Source organism: Ascidiella aspersa, chromosome 3, assembly GCF_963924565.1.
Source record: "Ascidiella aspersa chromosome 3, kaAscAspe10.2, whole genome shotgun sequence".
NCBI classification, from domain to species: Eukaryota; Metazoa; Chordata; class Ascidiacea; order Phlebobranchia; family Ascidiidae; genus Ascidiella; species Ascidiella aspersa.
Window position 1 is genome coordinate 26,493,890 of NC_139449.1, and position 20,345 is coordinate 26,514,234.

At 36.1% G+C, this 20,345-nt stretch overlaps 2 protein-coding genes across 3 annotated transcripts; one reads left to right on the top strand and one right to left on the bottom strand.

Moving 5' to 3' along the window:
• Positions 1-18: 18 nt before the first annotated feature.
• LOC146161203 (uncharacterized) lies at positions 19-1,094 on the bottom strand. Its single transcript, XM_083385698.1, has 3 exons — positions 924-1,094; positions 677-783; positions 19-249 (listed from the first exon to the last, which is right to left on the bottom strand). The coding sequence occupies exons 1-3, from the start codon at positions 1,067-1,069 to the stop codon at positions 155-157; spliced, it is 348 nt and encodes a 115-aa protein (XP_083241824.1). The 5' UTR covers positions 1,070-1,094; the 3' UTR covers positions 19-154.
• Positions 1,095-7,933: 6,839 nt separating this feature from the next.
• On the top strand, positions 7,934-19,813 carry LOC146161204 (protein phosphatase 1 regulatory subunit 16A-like). Of its 2 annotated transcripts, XM_083384147.1 has the most exons (12): positions 7,934-8,101; positions 8,449-8,624; positions 8,828-8,898; positions 9,236-9,381; positions 10,030-10,133; positions 11,822-11,946; positions 13,124-13,249; positions 13,541-13,619; positions 15,105-15,231; positions 16,119-16,233; positions 17,399-17,493; positions 18,550-18,680. In XM_083384147.1, the coding sequence occupies exons 1-11, from the start codon at positions 8,037-8,039 to the stop codon at positions 17,477-17,479; spliced, it is 1,215 nt and encodes a 404-aa protein (XP_083240273.1). In that variant the 5' UTR covers positions 7,934-8,036; the 3' UTR covers positions 17,480-17,493; positions 18,550-18,680. The 2 variants fall into 2 exon arrangements, with proteins under 2 accessions (XP_083240273.1, XP_083240272.1); XM_083384146.1 differs by lacking the exon at positions 17,399-17,493 and having other exon boundaries at positions 18,550-19,813.
• Positions 19,814-20,345: the final 532 nt, after the last annotated feature.

The following is a 20,345-nucleotide window of genomic DNA, read 5'->3' on the forward strand; positions in this document are numbered from 1 at the left end:
TATTTCAAACAGAAAAGAAAAACGCGAGAAACAAAATAACGCAAAACGTGTTATGTAAAAACGAAACGTTCGGAAAAACTCGTCGGTTTTCCTATTGCACAAATAAATAAAAAACTTGTCATGGCAAAGGCTCGCCAATCGCGACTGCGCTTGTTTATTTCCAGCACAAGAATTCGCAGAGGCCGCAGGAAACTCGTACCCGTCGAAATCGCCGACCACTGGGTCGCTTCACACTCAGGGGCCTGGAATCTGTCAACGAAAAATTAGCTTAGGTTTGTGCGTCGCTGTTCGAAAATATTTTAGAGTAGGCCACACGCCGAAGCAACTTTAGGAGCTTTGGCCAAATACCAAAACGAATTTAATTTCCTAACATTTGTAATTCGTAAATATGCGAGCCCCGGCAAAAAAATATTGGCACAGATTAAAATAACAGGTTATGTAACCTATAGGTCGTTGGATTTCGAGCGTATTCGCTTTGCGACATAAATGTTTACAGTCTTGTTATTGTGAATGCATATACACTACACCATTAAACTCATAAAAAATAACTTTTTCTTTTATGTTGAGTATGAAAAATCATTACGGTTAGAAATTTCACACAATTACCACGAGACCGTTATCTTTTAACGATTAACATTGCCCTCCTATTTTGGGGGATAAAAACAAGTAAACATACCTTGGTTGCTGATGCTTCGCTTCATCATAATCGGCGGGTGACAGACGTATGCCATTCTGTGGCAAGTTCTTCGCAATTGGGGTACGCATCGTTTCATTCTCAACCTCCTGTAATCATTGAATGTGTTAAAAATCCACTTGCGGTTAATATATTTACTCATGTTTATTTAAGCAACTATGCCATATCACACATTTATTCTATTGATAAGTATAATTAGGCAACGAAAACATAATAATAAACATCCCACCTGGCTGCAATGCTCTGAGATTGATGGCTTCGCGAGAATACAGCAGCCGATGCGTTGTTGCTTTCTGAGCAAATAATCACCAACATTGCAATTGCAGCAATTAGGGAATAGCAGACAACAACTCGTCGCATTGGATTGTTGGACATTCTTCTTTAGTGGGTAATTTTTTCCCCTGACTGGTCGTGTATGACTTTGGACTTCCTATAGGCGCCGGTTTTATAGCCTCGGTAAACTTTTTTTCCGCGCTCAAGTTTACCAACTTCAGACCGGCAATTAGGAGAAAATAACACTCTCATCTGCAAAACAAGGGTGGTGTAGGTATAATGGAATTTACCCAATATGGTAATGTGATTTTTGTTTTCGATAATATGGTAATGTGAATAGTTTGTAGTCAGTTGCGATCACATTTTTGACGAAGATGTTTTGCTAAAACGAAATTGAAATTTGCATATTCGTATGAAAACAACGGTAAGGAAACAAACAAGATTTTAACCTGGCGTTCAACTCTTTTTTGCATACAATTTTCGCTTGTTCTGGTGATTGTTGATATTAACGGGTGGGGAGTTCTATATTTTAACAGTTCGCTTTCATGTCTGACACCATGCAAACTAGAGTCCGTGATAATGTTCGTAATTACGGCCAAGAAAAAGGAGTGGCCAGAAGCTGTTATTGTTGAACCAGATGACTTTATGTTTAAATATGCCGCGGTTAATACCCGCCCGAAATCCTGTACTGTACACTCTCAACTGTTAAATTATATTTACCTAATTGAATCGCGTCTACCTTAAAAACTAGCTGATTTTGGAGCTGCACAATTAACTTGGCGAAACTATGTACTTATCAGGACGTGTTAAGTGCGCCACAAAAGTTTTTTCGCGATATACACCATTTAACCTCAAACCGCAAACTTAAGCCGTCTGGCAAGGTTTCTTAGCCGCGGTGTTAAACCTAATTATGCGCAAACATTACTCAGGTGGCTTACGTGTCGAAAATTGCGCGTTCAGGTTACTAGTAGCTCGATTCTCATGGCGATTAAAAATTAAAACTATTCGATGTTTCGGTGTTATGACGTCACAAAGCTAACTGAAAAACAGTTTAGAAGAAGTAGTAATGTTTTTCTGACGTCTTTGCGCTTTGTTTTGATGCGCATTGAACGGCAACAATCAACTATTAGGCAGAACTGAACGTTTTCGAAAGTTTTTGCTAGTTACTGCCTTGCATACCAAACACAACAACTCTCGATTTGTTTTACCTTTAAAATTTCAATATTTGAATTGCCATAAAACTCGTAAATGCCATTCATTTAAAAAGTGATTGCGTTAATTTAACTCAATAGTTTCGCCTTTGAAGCCGCGAGAAAACTTTTAATTAAAAATCCATGGTGGTTAAAAGCGAAAAATGAAAGCGAAGAAAAAAGACCTACATCCTAGCAAAAACAAACTACGTGAGATTAGCGGAAAATTCTTCCAACGAAAATCATTTGTGCAAAAATGCTGAATGGCCCGTAATCGGACACTGCAGAAAAATACGCTTGACAAATAGATTGCCCTTTCCTGAGCTAGCTTACTTTTTATTCAACGACAGATTACTATCTTGCGGAAAAAACCTTACTGCTATTTGTCCGATTCGGCAAACGCAAAATGTTTGTTGCTAAATTGACATTTATAGGCTGAATATTAATACGCTAACTTTTCTGGGTAGGAGTTTTGTAGTGTGTTGTTGTTTTCATCAGTTAGCATACTATTTTTGAGTTAATTGGTCCGTTTTTGTTTTAACAATGCTTAAAAATGTTCTGTAAACAAAATCATAACGTGTTGTTTGTTCACAAACGTAGTCATCAAAACACGAATTAAAAAAGCGAAACTAATCGTGTAAAATGCGCATACACGAGAAGACGAAAAATTTGTTTCCATCTGCTATACAGTAAACTTGTTTTTAATTTACTGCCCGATTTTTCAGAAATTAGCAGCAAGAACCAGCAAACTCAGCACACAGGAAAGCGCTAAACCTACGACAAGGCCACTCGACAACTGTCAAATGATTGATGCGGAATAAATCCTTCACACCACGTGCGTTAGACACAGCGTAACTAGATCCTTTGTTGGTACAGGGGTTTTGCGTCAGCTTGGTCGTTAACCTCGCACACAACAGGGTGAAAAACTTGATTCCGGAATCTTCCAACGATGCACTCTTTCGACAATGTGATAGCACCTACGTGCTGCGGCTCATGGGAACGCACCATTCGTCAGATCTTATGTATTTCTTTATAAAGGGTTCACGAAAACATGGCGAGTTTATTCGAGTTTTATTGATAGTTTCGATTCCCATAGCTTGGGCAGCTGATGATCATTAGCAAATCGTTGGAACTAAATAGGAAAAATAGCTAACTTTCCTGATGTTAATATTGTTTTACGGTTTCGTTTTGGCACGAAATACATTTTTCAAATAAAAAAAACGGATTTTTTTACTTCTGGCATATTTATTGTTTCTGATTTCGTTATAGTTTGCTGTTATTGAAAATGCGAGCATTTGTTTTCAATTTTATTATTATTGCAATATAGTATATATAACTTAATAGATTAATTAATGCGCTCCGAACGACCTGAATGATAAGAATTGCGTTCCGCCTTTTATAAGTGGGGTTTAAATCCATTTCAGTCACATTAGCTGATGATGTACAAGTGCGTATCGAAACGTCTTTTTTGGGAGGATGTCGATTCACTCGAATTATATGACTTTAACATTCAGTTTCCAACTTGCTTGATAAAATTCGAACCAAAACAACTTGGATTTTTTGTGAAAAGGGAACGGACTAAAAAGTTATAGGCCTACGTGACGTGTCGTTAGTTAAGTAACTGAATTATGGGACTGTGTTGGTTATGCTTTACGCATTTTAAGCATTCCGAATGCAGCGTACGTGCATCTTTTGCCGTACCCGGCATGCAATAAAAACACCTGCAGTATTGTTTCCAGCCAACAAACATATCAAATTTCGCGCCCTATAGTTTCCAGGTAAAACAAAATCCAGTTTAACTATGGTTCAAGTAACATCTGTACTGCCACCTAGCGATACGGCATATGTTGGCCAAAATTAGCAAAATTATTAAGAATGTTAAAACTGTGGTGTTTTAACTTCTGTATAGTTTATATTTTTCTACCAGTAGCGGAATGTAACGTGCGCCAAGATATTTATTTCAGGTCATAGGACAAGAACTCAGGGGTATCTAAGGCTAAGGAAAAGAGATTTTTCACGCACGAATTGAGTAGAAAACACTCGTACAATGTGTGAGTGCCAACTGGTGAATTTAGCCTTGGACCCAAAGCACGCAAATATTGTATACAGAGCATATAATCGTATAGTTGTTGTTAGGTCCTACATTAAGGAGTTTTAAACAAACATCACGATATTTATCTGTTTAACGAAATAATAGGATGTAAAAAATCGAATAATAGTCCATTGTTTTTTCATCGTATTTCGCGCTGTTGTAGCGCTATCACTTTTTGGCCAAGATATGCGGTTAATACCTCTGGTAGTTTTATATTTTTGTGGTATTTTTATGGCTTAACCTTTATCCAAAAATTATAAATAATCAGCGTAATAAATAGTAGGCCTATGTTAACGAAAGTTGTTCTGTGCTTTATTGTATATTTGAGCCATTTTTTTTTTGTTTGGCCATGTTGAAGGAAACCGCTTTTAGCACGTTCGAGTTCGGTTAAGGTTCCGGTTTCTGTAAAATAGGCAACTCTTTGCTCTAAAAATGAATAATTAAGTTTTCTATACCTACATTAAGTCATTTTGTTTAATTTTAATAGACTAGTCTAGACCAGTTGTTCTCAACCTATATTTATCGTGCGCCACCTCGAGTTGTATGACCATAGCACAGCAGCAAATCACAAAAACCTAATTTTGTATATAGGTTTATTAATTTTCAAGAGGGACGGAATAGCAAAGGAATTGACAACAATAACCACAAATTAAATCTTATAACATCACAAATTAAATGTTATAACAAATGTGTCACTTCACCGGGTATATGTCGTGTTTTATTCTCCCTGATCACACATTTTTATGTGCTGCGGCAAAAGGCTGCGTATATAGGCTATTAGCGTTGTGAGCCAAAATCTTGTCTGTAGAGGCCATGCTTAACCAAAAAGGTAATAGGATAAGAGACCTTGTGTGTTGTTTTCCTGCCTCATCAAATAGAATAGCAATCATACCTTCTTGTTCCCCTGTCCCAACAGAACAGAAGGATTAACTGAGAGTGGATTGGTGATGTATGCACAGCATGCCATGTTTGGAAAACAATAATTCACTAACTTGGTTTATCATTTGGTTGCTTTTGTAGAAAAGTGAGAAATCTGAAAAATCCATATTGTTGATTTTTCACGTTTTTCATCCATGTCCTTTCATCTAGCTAGGAGATAAAAATCTGAAAATAGAGATGCATGCTCATTAAAAAAAACAATCTATTCGCAAGAGTTTTAAAAATATTTCGGAACAAAGTCATTCATCTCTCTTTCTAAATCTCTTTTTTTAACTTGAATTTTTTTTTTTTGGGGGGGAATTTCTTATCTGTAAAATATGAGCAACTCATTTTTGTTCGGCGCTTTACAGTGTCATTGGAAGAGATACGCCGTCCTACTTTGCTACATCTTTTTTTGCAATCAGGCGGTAACGACTCAGCAATGGTAAGACACTTTAAGTTTTAACGAGAAGAGAAACTTCATAAAATGCTTTGACTATTCCTGCCTTTTTAGTAGCTCTGTCCTGTCTGGTTTAACCGCTGTTTTTTTTTACATTCTCACCAAGTCGTGCCAAATAGCTCTCGTTTCTCTCCTTCCTTTCTCAGTGGTTTAACTAACGATAACCTTTAAGAAAACTTAGAATTCATAGCTCATTCAAAAGAGTTTTCATGCAAACTAAGCATTATTGTGGCTGCTCAAATAAGCAATAAAGCCATGTTTTATATATTTTTTGATTATATTTTCGCTTTGACATATTGATTAAACTTACGGTACCGGTACCTAAAATACTGTAGGCCTACTATTTTAAAAGTTTCAATAAAAGAAAGATTGAAATATTCGAGTTATACGTAGATAGCTTAGACCTTAGATTAATAAGTCGATGGCCTACTGATACACTTCCGTTGGTTACTTTAATTTTCCTTCTTGTCTTAAAAAATGTCACAAAGCAAATCAAAAAACTGAAAGTTATTTATGTTTTCATATCTTCCTTATGAAAAGGAAATACTATCTATAAAATTGTTGACGCAATAATATTTACCTTCGCGTATAACAATGACATTTAACTAAATTTTAAAGAAATAAGCCTATATAGGTGATATAAAATCAAGGAGTCGAACCTCACCCGAAGCGGAACTTTATGAACCGTTTTTAGGCTTATTTTTCCCGGACCGTAACCAAACCTGATCCGTTTTTTGTAAGATTTAAAGTAACCGAACCGGAACTGAACCGAATATTTTGAAATAACGCGAACCTTAACCGAACCCGAAATTGTTAAAAAGCGTCGTCACTCCGATGTGACGTCACAACTTGAATTTCAAGAAGTTTATACCATGCTAAAATTAGCGCTGTTAAAATATTTTTAAAATATGTTTGTAATTGATAAATAATAACGCACAGGATAATCTCGATTCGTTAACCTATTTTTTAATATGAAGGTTAATAATTAAATAAATGTACCGGTAAGTCATGCCAATACCGATCAGAGATACGCTGAAACTGGGTATAGGCTTATTTCGGTAAAAAAACGGAGGAGTCGCAAAATCAGCGGATATAAAAATATGTTAATAAAGTGAATAAAAACTTCACAGTCAACAGTCTTCAGCAAAATTATGATACTATATGATTAGTGTAGTACTTTAGGGTTAAATTTAACTTTTATTTTTACACGAGCCGGTCAGGGTCCATTGGTGCATGGCTATCATTTTTCTTCTTTTTGTGCACTGATGCGAATCAAAACACAAATAGGAATTTCTTTTGCAGACTGCGAACCGTGAATAAGTTAGCTATGTGACGCCAGCTGGTATGGCGAGGTTGAGTAATGCCTCATGATTTGAATAACATAGCCAAGTGGCTCACTTCCGGCTAGGATTTATTGTATTAACTTCGGTTGTGCTAATTTGAAATAATATTAATAATAAGGCGCAAGTTCTGAGTTTATATACTACGCTTTTGCGCGTGAAACCTTACGCGATTGCCATAAACGTAAGTTTATGTCCTATAAAACTTTTTTTATTTAAAAGCCTGTAAGGGATAGCAATTAAGTGAGGGATTCTTTGGTGCTGGTCTAGAATCCTACCACAGCATTCAGTCAATTATTATTAAATCAACGTGCAAGGTTTGGGTTAGGGTGCAGGTTAGCGCTTGGCTGTGGGTGGGTCAAGTATTATTATTTAATAACAATATGCTTAACTTACCCAGACACTAACTCGCACTTTAACTCCATTTTCCAAATATTATGTTTTGTGGTAGGATTCTAGACCAGCACCGATTCATTTAATAAGGTGCAAGTAATCCAAACCATTCTAATCAATTCTGTTTTTCATTGTGAGGCTGCTTCATGAAATCAAATTATATAATTTTTTTGGCTATTGTGCTGGTTGTGTGAAATAAGTGGCTGATTTAATAATTCACTAAAACCTTGTCTAATCTATTGACTAGATTCTAATGATAATTTTTTGTTGCCAATTTTGACAAAATATGTAACAAGAAGCCTAATATTATATAGCAAGAACATTAAAATTTGCCCTGTCGACCAACCTTTTCTAGGTTGATGGTTGAAAAATGTATATGATACATGTTTAGTCAGAAAAAATATAAAATAAATAAGGCTTTGTTGCACCCGTTATTGCACTTAATCCTCAAAAATAAATGTTAATATTTTACTATGGTTTTGATGTAACTAACATAAGTATGTATTGCCCTTTATTTATTAAAGCAGGAGTATGATAAAAAAAATTGTTGCTTCTTACAGACATTTTTTTTCATAAAACAATGTTTAATTATTTTTTAACAATTGATGTTGTGTGCTTACAAATGATAGTTTAATTTTCTGGTTTTATTAGTATGGCAGTTTGGTAAATTACAACCATGGTCAGTCACGAAACCTTGGTAGCAGAATTGGCCGTGATCAATGCAATGACCACAGATGAAAGGTAACTAAGTACAACTTGTTATTTGGGTTTATTTTTTTTTAAATGAACACATGCAAACTGGGAATTCGTTCATTTTTTTATTATATCAAAATGCCTAAATTTAAAAAATCACATTGTCAGTTATTAACATAAAGTTCAATATTTTTCCAGGTTCGCCAATTTTTTAATAGACTAAATTCTTAAGTAGCACATGTAGTATTATATTTACTGGTGGATATTTAAAATGGACATTATTAGGCTCAGCTCTATTGGTACTGAAAAGTTTCTCCAATATCTTTAATACTACTCCAGTAATCTAAAAATCCCTTGTATTAGTTTGCACCCCTGTGTATATTTTCTATTTACAGATTAAACCATGCTGCTCGTCGGCGAGCTGAACAAGTGAAACGTTGGAATGAGTACGATCAAAAGTTCCACCAGAATAACAATCACTCCATAACAAAATCAAGCCACACAAAAAGAATAAAGTTTGGCGACTGCATCACTTTGTTGGAAGCTGCAGCCAGAAATGACTTTGATGAAGGTATAGCACATTGACTTTGGTCATGCTTTTCTATGTTACTACATTTCTGAATTGTGAGCGGGGCTATGCATTTTTTAACTGTTAAGTTTTTATTTTTTGCAATGACAATTTGAAGCATTAAAAGTGAAACATGTTTTTGTATCAACAAATATTGTTGTGAAATCCATGATATATCTTTAATTTATAATTTTTATGATCAATAGTTAAAGAACTTCTAAAGTCTAAAGTCAACCCAAATGAAGCTAATGATGATGGATTAACGACGTTACACCAGGTTGGAAAATAGTATTTAGTAAATGTATAAATAAACATTCAACCCCCCAAAAATTAAATTATAAGTCAGATTTACCACAAATTAACTGTTTATAGCCAAGTAAAGTACATACGTCTTATGTTTTGCTACAAATATATACTTTTGTGTTTAAACAGAAAAACTGATATATACCAACATGCAATTGTGACGCATGTGATTTTGATGCTCAAAGTTAGCAATTTTCAAATAAGTTAATCTCTCTCTTTGTAACAAGTAATATTTTTTGTGTGTTTGTCTAAAAGTTGTTTTAACTATACCACCAGGAATTGTTTATTAAATCATGCTGTGTGTGCCACAGGCCTGCATTGACAACCTGGAAGATATAGTGGAACTGCTGCTTGACAATCACGCTGACGTAAATGCTGTGGATAGTGAAAGTTGGACTCCACTTCATGCTGCTTGTACCTGTGGGCACACCAACATTGCTCGCCTACTTGTAAAAAGGTATGCACATCAGACTACATGTTACAGAATAAGTTGCAATGTTGTACAGTGCTCTTAAACATTTAACTTAATATCAGTAATTTGCTTGCCCAGTTAGAATATTGCTTTTATTTAAGCACATCATTCAGACAATGTTTTTTCTAGTTTTATGTTGTTGAGATAACCAAAACATAATATTGTATTTGTAATTGTTATTTGATTTTTCATTAAAGATAACCATTTTCTAATTATCTTAAAACAATTTATTTTTCGTTATTTCCAAATCTTATGTCTGCACAGCATGCAATCAAATTGCATCCATTAACTGTTGTACACCTTCAATTTTGTTTGTTCATGTATTTGCTAAGCTCATTTTTTGTTCTAATGTTTGCTCAGCAAATGTTTAGCAGCCCTTGGCACACAAAGTTTCAAAATTGGTCATCCATCATAAACCTAAACCTTACTTTAAAGAACCTGAATTAAAATGTCTAGATATGTGAATTATTTTACTAAATTTGGCAAAACTCATACCAAGGTTACTTAATAAATACAAAAAAGTGAAAATTGAGTCTACGGAGGAAATTAAAACACCGCTGTAGCAATGAAATGCTTTTTTGTTTACTTTAACTTCATTGAACTTGAAAAGTGATAAACCATAGTTATTTGCAGGAATGCAGACTTACTTGCCCTTAATGCTGACAACAATATGCCTTATGACATTTGCGAAGAGGAGGATACTTTGGAGTTTATAGAACTGGCAATGGCACAAAAAGGTAAGAATTTTGCAGGTTTTTTTTATTTCAAACATTTATATCCTAAACAATTTTCTGGAAATCAGTAACTAAAATCTAAGTTTTTAAAGCCTAATCCTTTAAAGCCTAATTACAAGCGAAGTTTAATTGCAACATTCAAAGTCTGTTAGGAAATGAATTTGGTCTTTACTACTCGCAATGCTGTATTTTCAAAAATATTTTCTTTAGTATATTTAGGTAATTTTAAAGTTAATTTGCTTTAAACTTATTTCTAACATCCTTTGTAAAAATGCCTGTGACCTTTTTTATGGTTGCTGAGCCTAAATGACAGTTTCTTTGCATAACGAAACTAACCTTTGAAGAGTGCATAGAAGCGGAAACCCCACAATAAATGCAATGTGTGCGAGTTTAGTTAGCTGGCCAAAAGTTTCATGCTTGCCTGCACCGATCCTTTTGTTGTTGAGTCTGTAATTGACCATAAATGAACCGTTGAGTTTTACAAGACCTCAAAAGTAAACTATGTGTAAACCCATGATAAAAATACAAATTTCCTCAAAAATTCTCATTTAGAGGTCAAAATATTCCATTTTTTTATTAGATATTTAGGTTTCAATCTATTTCTTTAAATATATAAGAAAAATAGAAAAGCAGTGGTAAGCACAGATTCATCTATTGATCCATTAAGGTGTGGTTGTACTACTGTAGGTGTATACCTTTATGTTTTAGTATGGCTTAGGTCTCCATGATTGATTTTTGTGGTAAATGACTTTGAAAGATTTGGCTCCATTGGCACTCAACTATAATGAGATTATGGTTGTCATGTGGCTGGCTACTGGGCCTGAGTGCTTTATAATGTCTTACTTAAAGTCTGTTGCCTTTTTGAGGTGTACCTGGCATTGGAGTAAATATTTCCGGACACCGTTTTGATTTTAATGGTTGATATAATTATCTTGAAAACCTTTTTTTCTTCAGCTTTTCTGGTTTGAAGATTATATCTATTTTATATTTTTAAATTTAATGCAAAAGAAAATAAGTTACTGGACAAAAATTAAATGTAACAAAAAAGAAGTTATGTCAATGATATACAATTTTGTTAAAAAAATAAACATATCACTGATTTAAAGTATTACTAAACTAACATCATAAAATAGCATATGGTTAATTGGTTATGCATTTTACAGCTTGGCTTTGGTATGTGTGTAATTTACAGCTCAGTTAATTGCTGCACAAAGTGTTTAAAAGTTTTTCTAAATTTATTTACAAAGATGTTTTGTTACATGTTGACTTCCCAAAAGCCTTATAATATAAAATCAAGTATTAAAATTTTTGTATTCATTGATATGAGAATATTTGTTTACCATTTGCCTGGTGTTGAAGTATTACGAATATAATAACACAAGTTTTGTGTCTGAACCACATACAAGGAAGTTAATCTACCCACAACCAGCTATTTGCCTATCCCAGTATTAACTTACTCGGTTTGTAATACAGCAGTTTTTCTGATGGGCATTCTAAGGCCCAAATGTTCTATATTCACTAAATTATTAAATTCATAAACACTTTTTTTCTTTTGTATTGTCAAATCCCTATAATAAATTACCACACTTTATGCTATGCTGCAATTTTCAAATGAATGCCGGTTTATAAATAGGAAAGTGAAGTGCTATTAAATACCTAGGAAACCACAAGCCATTTTCCTTTTACCACAGGTATTACGCAAGAGCAGATAAACAATGCCCGGTCAGCCAAGGAACAAGCAATTTTAAAGGAAGTAACCACGCTCTGTGACCAGGGCAAAGATATCAGTCTACCTGGTGATGACGGTGCCACTATTGTAAGTCTGTTTCAAGATAATAATCACTATGGATTTTTTAACACAATGAATCTCTTGCAAAATCCACCACAACGTTGTAATGACATGCATATCTCAAAATACAATTGTGGTGCTGTTAAACACTGTCTAAGCTTGGGTTTTTATTGTGTCAATGAGTGAACAGCTGTATATTCTAACAACATTACATTTAGTCATATTTAAACTTTAGTATGCTCAAATTATCCTGTTTGGGTTTTATGTCTTTAAATTTGTTATATTTGTAATAACATAAAGTTAGTGTTTTTTTTGTAAATCGAGCTTACCTAAAAAATATACAACAATATAGACACTCTTTGTTCTTCAGTTGCTCTTTGAATAAATAGTTCTCTGTTTAGTAAAATAACACACTCACATTGCATTTGTTATGTTGTTGTGTATTACCACTGTAATGTGTAGTGCAGCTGAAATTAGGAGTGGTTTTGCGTTCCCACACATTGTATAAGTTAATGTCTGTTATGCCATCAGATCACTAAAAGCTTATCACACTTAGTATTTGCAAAAACAGCTAGCCTGCTTAAAATAGTTAGTGAAAAATAAATTTTGTTCAAAATTTTTTATGAAATATTCTTAAGCACTTGTACCAGTGTCCTTATTTTGTACAAATTGCCATACTATTCAATTAACATTAATGTATCAGTCACTACCTCATGCCCTGTCCTCATTGAGTCATCAACAGCAGGAGTTTTATGTCATTCCTTTCTCTAGTCAGAGTTGACTTGCATGCAACCCTTATATGAAGAAATTGGAAAGTTACACAGCCATATGATGTCACATGCGATAGTAATAGGAAAGACCTTATACCTATTGTTTCATGGTCTGAAGTAACCCTTTAGCTTTTACTTCAGCCGTGTTTGTGTGCTGTTGAAATTTGATAAGGCATGTGTGGTCCAACGGTTGCTTATTTATAAAAAGCCAGGTCAATTTGCATAAAGGCAAGGACAAATTTTCACTGTTTTTCTAAAATATCCTAAATAAAAATTAAATGGAAACCACCAATTTATGTGTACAGCTCTTTCTCTGAATATTACTTTATTTTAAATGAAATTACAAAAAGTCATGTGATAACTCATTGCTTTAAGAAATGTTACATTTGCTAGAGCAGTTGAATACCACAAAAACTGTTTGTTTTTCTGTACAGCTCCACATTGCCGCTGCCAACGGTTACATAGATTTGACGCGGTACTTTCTCCTTCACACAAGCGATCCAAATCTTCAAGATAATGATGGCTGGACACCTTTGCATGCCGCTGCTTGTTGGTGCCAGGTCAGTGAAACAATTTTTATTTAATTCATTTATAAAAATATAGCTACTGCTTGCCAAATACAATTAAAACATCTATCAAAAATACTACAGAGTATTTTTTTGGTTGGAGAAAAATGATTTTTATACGACCTTTACCCCAGAATTGGGAAAATGCTCTTCAAGGCATGCTCTTTAAGGTTGATGATTACAATAAACTTTAACTAAGATTTTATAATTTTTGCAATTTTTGTTATTATTATGATTGGTTAGGGTTCAATAGTAATTAAAAACTTAAAAAAAAACTTATTTTAGCTTGAGATTGTCGAAATTCTTGGTGTTGAATTCTCAGCTGATCCAAGCATAAAGAACAACTTGGGGGAAATTCCTGCAGGTGTGTACGTTTTGTTTTTCCCTTTTGTGTGTTCTTCAAAGTATCAATAATGTGCTCAGTAAAACTTGTTATAGTAGACACTTTTAAAATATGTGGTCAAATGTATATTTATCAAATCAGTGTGAAATAAAAGTTTTGTTTCCAGTTCAGCTTTTTAATACTAACTCTTGATTGATTTATGAGTTCGTTTGACCCAGCACAAGTTAGGACTGGCCTATTCATGTACCACGTAAATTTGCGTCATTGGGTTTGATTTATTAAGTGCCTTCTGGGCAATTTGTTGATCGCGGCCTGTTGTGTCCACATATAAATCTATCAATCTTACATTGGAAATTGTTGCATAAAAAATTCTGTATAAGCTGAAGGATTGGACGCTTTCAAGCAGGAAGCGTTTGAGTTCGTAACAAACATGCCCGATCTTGTCGAAACACACTTTTATTAGGCGTTAGATACCTAGAAATGGCAATTTTCGGTATCATGATAACTTCGTACATCTCCAAAAACATCGTAAGCCACTCCACGACAACCCACTTCCTTTAAACGTCGAAACATTTGCCTGTCAGCGTGGCAAATTTTGTTTGCGACACTCGGCCGATTTCAAGGGTGCTCACGTCTGTATTGCCAGTCGCCAAGTGCAAGAAGGCCATTTTAAATCCGGCATCATCAACATTCGATTGCCCACTTTAGATGAAGTTTAAGTTTGATATGTGGCCGTCCCGTCCGGCGGGTTGGTTGTCGCCTGCTCTGTGTGCATTACGCAATGCGATTCGTCCGACAAGAGACCTTGGGAATAATTAGCGCGTAACTGTCGTGTCCGGCACCTGAATTTCCCACGGGAGCGTCTGCCGCAATTAAATCCCTTTCCATTATGCAGCGCTCCAATCGCCCGTCGCCAGACACGACCACGCAAGGAGTCTTGCTGGTCAGTCGATGGAGGGCCAATGTGTAATTTTGCCAAAAAAGATGGTCGGTGACTGTCGCACTTTTTACCACTAAGTTGATGCTGACCCGGTGTTCACATCGGAATGGCGCAACGATCGTCGGCGTTTTCGCGCTTTATTAATTGTTTGTTTTGCGAGTGTCGGTTGTTGTACGCGAAAACGTTTAAACACCGGCACGAACGCGAACTGCGATTATGTCATATGTTATTTAAAATAGTACAGTTTATGGAAAAAATATAAGCTTAATTCAAATCTTTATCGCGTTGCAAGCTATTGTCGAAAATAGCTTATTGTTTCCACTTTTTGGGTTTCGTTACTATTTTTAGTCACAGTTTTACAGACACATTATCACGCATTGTTTAGGCGTAAGGCTTTTCATTTTACCACAGTATTGTAGCCCCACTCAAGTAGTTTTTAGGAAATACCGAATCAAGCAGCATTCCAAGTCATTGCCGTAACAAATCAAGTCATTTGCAAAGAAAGTGGTTGTTACACTATTAAAATAACCCTATTTTATTCTATAATAACCTTGCAATTTTCGCAGAGGTAACGGAGGACGAAGAAATCAAAACCCTCCTTTCGAAGCTCAAGTCCCAAAACGCGCGAAAGAAAACCAAGCTCTTCCGCAAAAACCTTGGTGCGGGAAGTACAAGGGTCTCCGGTATTCGGGGGTAAGTTTCATTTTTGGTTGTCTGTTTAATAGCTGCTAGGGTGTTTATTCAGGTTAATTAGTATACCTTCCAGCCTTTATGTTGCTTTTTTAGGTCTGAGAACATTATCTCTCATGAATTAGAATTACAGTTTGCGTAAATTTCCCGTTTTCATGTCCATTTTACCTCCCAAATGGTCGGTAAGGATGATTGCCACAGGGTTCGTTTATGCAGTTTAGTGTATGTTACTTTATTAGGGCTTTAACTCGCTTCTCTTTTTACCCTAACAATAATAGGGGGAGCGGCGTACAAAGTAATTCTTTGACACTATATGTTTGACAGTGCGTCGCTTTATGGGGACAGCGTGTTGCACCCAATCACTGAACGCGAAACTCAAATATATCTGCTCATCGCCGTTTGGCAATTTGAACCCATGGGCAGGCTCACAAGCTAGGCCTTCCAAATTGCCCGGCTACCCCCTAGTAAACTCAAAAATACTCATTCCAAAGTTTACATGACGAAAGCTTTAAGCTTGACTAGAGACTCAGCAAATTGATCCAGCACATTGGCCGACAAGCCGTACGGAAAAACGACACTCTTGTTGATATATGTCTGGACCTGCGTGTTGGAACCGCACACTGTGCGCTCCAGTCTTGCCGAGCGTTGTGTTTATAACAGGGCTGGCTGTTTTGGATTTTGCGGTAAAGAAATGCCACCTCAACACCGATTATTTTTTTGATATCGCTGTAGTCTCGCAGTCCCGTTCTAAAACTTGCAGCTCAGTTGGCGAGTGATTTTACAATAAAAAAATCCCGCTTTAAGTTTGGGCATTTACGTTTCTCTCTTTCATATTGCTTAACTGAAAATGTTTTTTTTTTTTGCTTTGTTACAATGTGTAAAATTCTCAGGCAATCCTTCAAACGAATGAGCAAAAGAGACAAGAAAATTGGAATTTCCGCCGTTGAGGCTAAATCGGAAGCGAAGTTCTGGTCCGGTGCCCCGGAAACCGCAGAAACTGACATTGTAAGTTTTTTAGATGCTTTGTTGTTTTGCTTCAACTTTTCGGTTGTTCCGATAAAAATGCAGCGGCAGTTTTGTCATGACTTACAAGACTCGGCGTTGCATTGCTTCAGAGTAAAACTGCGCTTACTTAGCAACTTGCATTTTATGTTCATTTAAATTTCTATACTTTTAGTGTTTGACATTTTTTAACTAGAAAAAATGCTTTTACGTAGACGTAGTATCATGTTTTTATTTTGCTAGTGCGCTGAATTAAATAAGGCAAGTGTTTACGTCAAGTTTGGAAAACTTGACTGACACGCGAACAAGCCTCGCAAGCTCTGCTTTTATTTACTTAAAGCATGTAACACTTCTGGAACACACATGTTACAAAATTACGTACCGATTATTTTGTCGGGCTTAAACCCTTTGATAGTGGGATTTTGTGTACTGCTATGAGCCGCTTTATATCTAGCAATTAATTGCACGTGATGCGTTGGACTGCAAAGCGCACTTAAACACCAACCAGTCCAAATCCGCTGAATCCTTCAATAGGTCTGCCTAAAGGGGATTACTCTCACGCATGGATACAGTCGAGTTGCTGCGTTCTGTGAATGTCCACAGCTTTCGCGGTCACATTATAATAATTTGAGTAGGGTGTATGAAGCATTTATCCGCGACTGCCCTTAAAATCGATAGCGTATATGCCGCAAGACCGGTGTTCTATTATGATGTGTAGCGTACAGCCGAGTCGCTGACAGTTGGACACTTATTAACGTTGATAATGTTATTGGAAATGTGTACAGTAGGATTACTACGGAGTTTTATCATTTTTGCGTGTCAATATGTGCGTAAAACTTACTCCTTTCACGCCCCTCCATAGTTAATAATGGCGAACAACATTCAAGTCAAACACTCAGATATTAAAAAAGATACAATTTTTTTCGGAAAACTGTAACTGGTTCACGTTCTTTTGAATGACGGTGCCTCTCGAGAAAAGGTTGACCCATGGTTGCCTTTAAAGCGGACATATAAACACGACTAGCGTTTTGGAGGACCCAGCATCCGTAATAAAAAGTATTGATGCTGCGGTAGGCGACTAACCTGACTTGGTAAGGTCCAGGATAATAAATCAAACCCCTCGGTAAGGTCCAGGATAACTCCATATAACCATTCATGATTCATTCAGTCGACCGCCAAGAAAGGGTTCAAATTCTTCTCGTTGCCAAAATTTCCCACCCGTAAAAAGAAGGATAAGAGCGACAAGTAGCCTGCCCCCTTGTGGTGAGATGCAACCCTGTCCTTGTCCGAAATTTCCGTTTTTATTCCTCATTTAAATTAATCCGATTTTTTTAGTTTATTTTTCATTGTGCCGAATCACATTTTTGTTGTTTGTGTAATTGTTGCGGCTAATTGTTTTCAGTGCAAAACATTGGCAAAGCGAATCGTTCGTATGATTTATTGCCTGTAACATGATCACAGCGGCTTTTCTTTGAGCTCAAAAAGCTGGTCGCTGCGAATTTAATATCTTCACTAAAATTTAAAATTACCCTTGTTTTTTAAATAAACCTAAAAGTTGACAAAAAAATGCATGAAAACAAAATAAATTGTAAATTAAAAAAACGACAATCTGGTCGCTGCGAATTTAATATCTTCACTACAATTTAAAATTACCCTTGTTTTTTTAAATAAACCTAAAAGTTGACAAAAAAATGCATGAATACAAAATAAATTGTAAATTAAAAAAACGACAATCAAATCTTTAGCAAAGTGAGACCTAACTTTGCAAACGTTTTTATTTCTTATTGTTTAGCGATGTATGCAAAAATTTACTTTTTGCCTCGGTTCAATGCTATTTTGTTTGGCGAACAGCTGTAACTTTTTTTTCTTAAACCTAATGCCCTTTATGTCCGCGCAAAGCATTACAGCAACAACCCAAGCGGCAACAACAACGAAATGTATAGAATAAACAAACCTAAAGTTTCAACTACTTTCAATTTGAACAATAATTTCGTCATTTATGGCATTCTTTGTTGTTTTGTTTTACCCGCATGTTGCAAACCGATACCAGATTTTTATTTTTGTTTGTCCGTCGCCCGAACGAAGTGAAAGCCTTTTTTAGAGTTCTTTGTGATTTTGTTTGCAGCATTCATAGCTACAAGCTTTGGGAGTCAAACGGTTTGTAAACTACGTTTTTTGTAAATCGTAAAAAGCTGTGTTTTGTTACAATTTGGGTTGGTGTCGATGCAAGAAATAGTTGAACAGATGCGTCATTTCGGGCTTTACACAGCTTTCAATTTCTCTGCCACGTAATAACACCCACATTCCATATTCCCTTAGTCTTCCACCTCGCTCGATCCGTCAGTAATCTCGCAAAACCCAAGTCAACCCCCCACCAGAAGCAGCGTCCAGTTACCGACCGAAAACCCTGACGTCACAGACCACGCCTCGGGTGTCGGGGCCAAGCACCGCGATGACGTCATCGAAAAAACTTCCGACCAGGTCCGAAACGGAAATGGCGACCCTGGCGCTTACTCGCCCGACGTTTTCACCGAGTACAAGGCGAGGCGCGCGCACAAATTGGACGGTGACGTCACACAATCTGGTGGTGACGTCATTGCGTCGAAGGGCAACTCGAGCGATCGCAATTACGGTTCGGAGCGGCGCAAGAAGAAAAAGTCGTGCATTATACTATGAAGATTTATAAATGTGTATGTTTTTTCGTATTTCGTATCAACTTTTTCCAACTTTTTGCAATTTCTTTGTAAAGTTTAAGACTGTTTACTTTGGGTGTCACTCAAATATGTCTGGCCGTCAAATAATTTTTTTTGTCGAAAAATGTGTTTGAACAGTTTATACTGCTCAATATGAATAGTAAACCGACGACTTGACATCGAAACTTACACCTCACTTTTTTATCCATAATTTTTTTTTATCAAAATTAATTAATTCTGTCGGCAAGAATCATACGTCTTTATTGGTACGTAGACATACAACATTCGACTCACCCTTGTGAACACCCTTTTAGATTTCCATTGGAAAACTTTTCAAAAAGCCCTCACGAGATTATTTGCGCGTTTACGTCGAATAATCGATTATCGTAAAAGTTTATTTCCGTGTCGCACTGGTCATTACTGCTGCATATAACAGGGTAGGAGAAGTAAAGCGCATGCAAGACGGCCTTTAACAATCCTCTTGGGTTTGTTTTTACCTTTGACTGGAAAACAGAGGTCGAACTTTCTATCGACTGGTTTGTTATTTCTCATTGTTTTTGGCCGCCTTGTCGTTATTTAACAACATTTAATGTTCCCCTCATTCAAGGTATGCGCGGTTTACGGCCAGACGAAAATGCATTATAAACTGACACGAGTTAATATTATCTCATAACTTGTCGCGGATATACATACTTTTTCTTTGCGAGTCCTTTTGCGAAGCTTGTTGACTATTGCTGTAAGCTTGAACTTCATCGCTGCTATCGCGAAATTCTGAACATGTTTTTACGGTCATAAGTGCGTCCTGTAACCCAGTGCTTTTTTAAACCGACGATGCGGAAGTTTCAACACAACGGGGAGTTTCATACAGTGTATTTCTTAATGCTCGAATAGGCTGCTTTAATATTTATATATTATGGAGTTCACGGTTCTTCTTAATCACGCTGCGGTTTTACCGTTATTAGTGGTTGTAGTGACCTCTAAAAGAGGTATGGCGTATTAAATTTCGGTTTATAAGGCTTGCCTATGAAGGTGACCCAAATAAGTGACTCAGGGCCAACTACGGAGGTGTTTGCACCCTTTCTCTGCTATTTTACGCATGACCTCTCAACAAAAGATTATTGCATAAAGCGATAAGCGACCGTATACTTTTTTTTATTCTTTTTCGGCACGTTTGCGTTACAGCGATTGTTGCCCCCTTGGGTGTAGATTTTCTGGACTAAGCGTTTTTGAAATATAATATAAATACGTTTACCGCTGTAAATAAAACTCCTATTTTATCATGAAAAGCAACGTGTAGTTTAAATAACACTTACCTTATATCGCCCGTATGAATCATATTAATAGGTACACATGCGGCTTGTCTACGACACAGTTAATACAGGTAATCGGCGCGTCGCAATTATATCTGTAAAAAAGTCGTTA

Excerpts from the sequence above, each read along its gene's own strand:
- LOC146161204 (XM_083384146.1), top strand. The coding sequence starts at position 8,037 with ATGGTCAGTCACGAAACCTTGGTAGCAGAATTGGCCGTGATCAATGCA. Across the intron at positions 8,102-8,448 it reads GCAATGACCACAGATGAAAG|ATTAAACCATGCTGCTCGTC; the intron begins GTAACTAAGTAC and ends TTCTATTTACAG. Across the intron at positions 16,234-18,549 it reads AAACCGCAGAAACTGACATT|TCTTCCACCTCGCTCGATCC; the intron begins GTAAGTTTTTTA and ends ATATTCCCTTAG.
- LOC146161203 (XM_083385698.1), bottom strand. The coding sequence starts at position 1,069 with ATGTCCAACAATCCAATGCGACGAGTTGTTGTCTGCTATTCCCTAATT. Across the intron at positions 784-923 it reads TCTCAGAGCATTGCAGCCAG|GAGGTTGAGAATGAAACGAT; the intron begins GTGGGATGTTTA and ends CAATGATTACAG. Across the intron at positions 250-676 it reads GCGAAGCATCAGCAACCAAG|ATTCCAGGCCCCTGAGTGTG; the intron begins GTATGTTTACTT and ends TTTCGTTGACAG.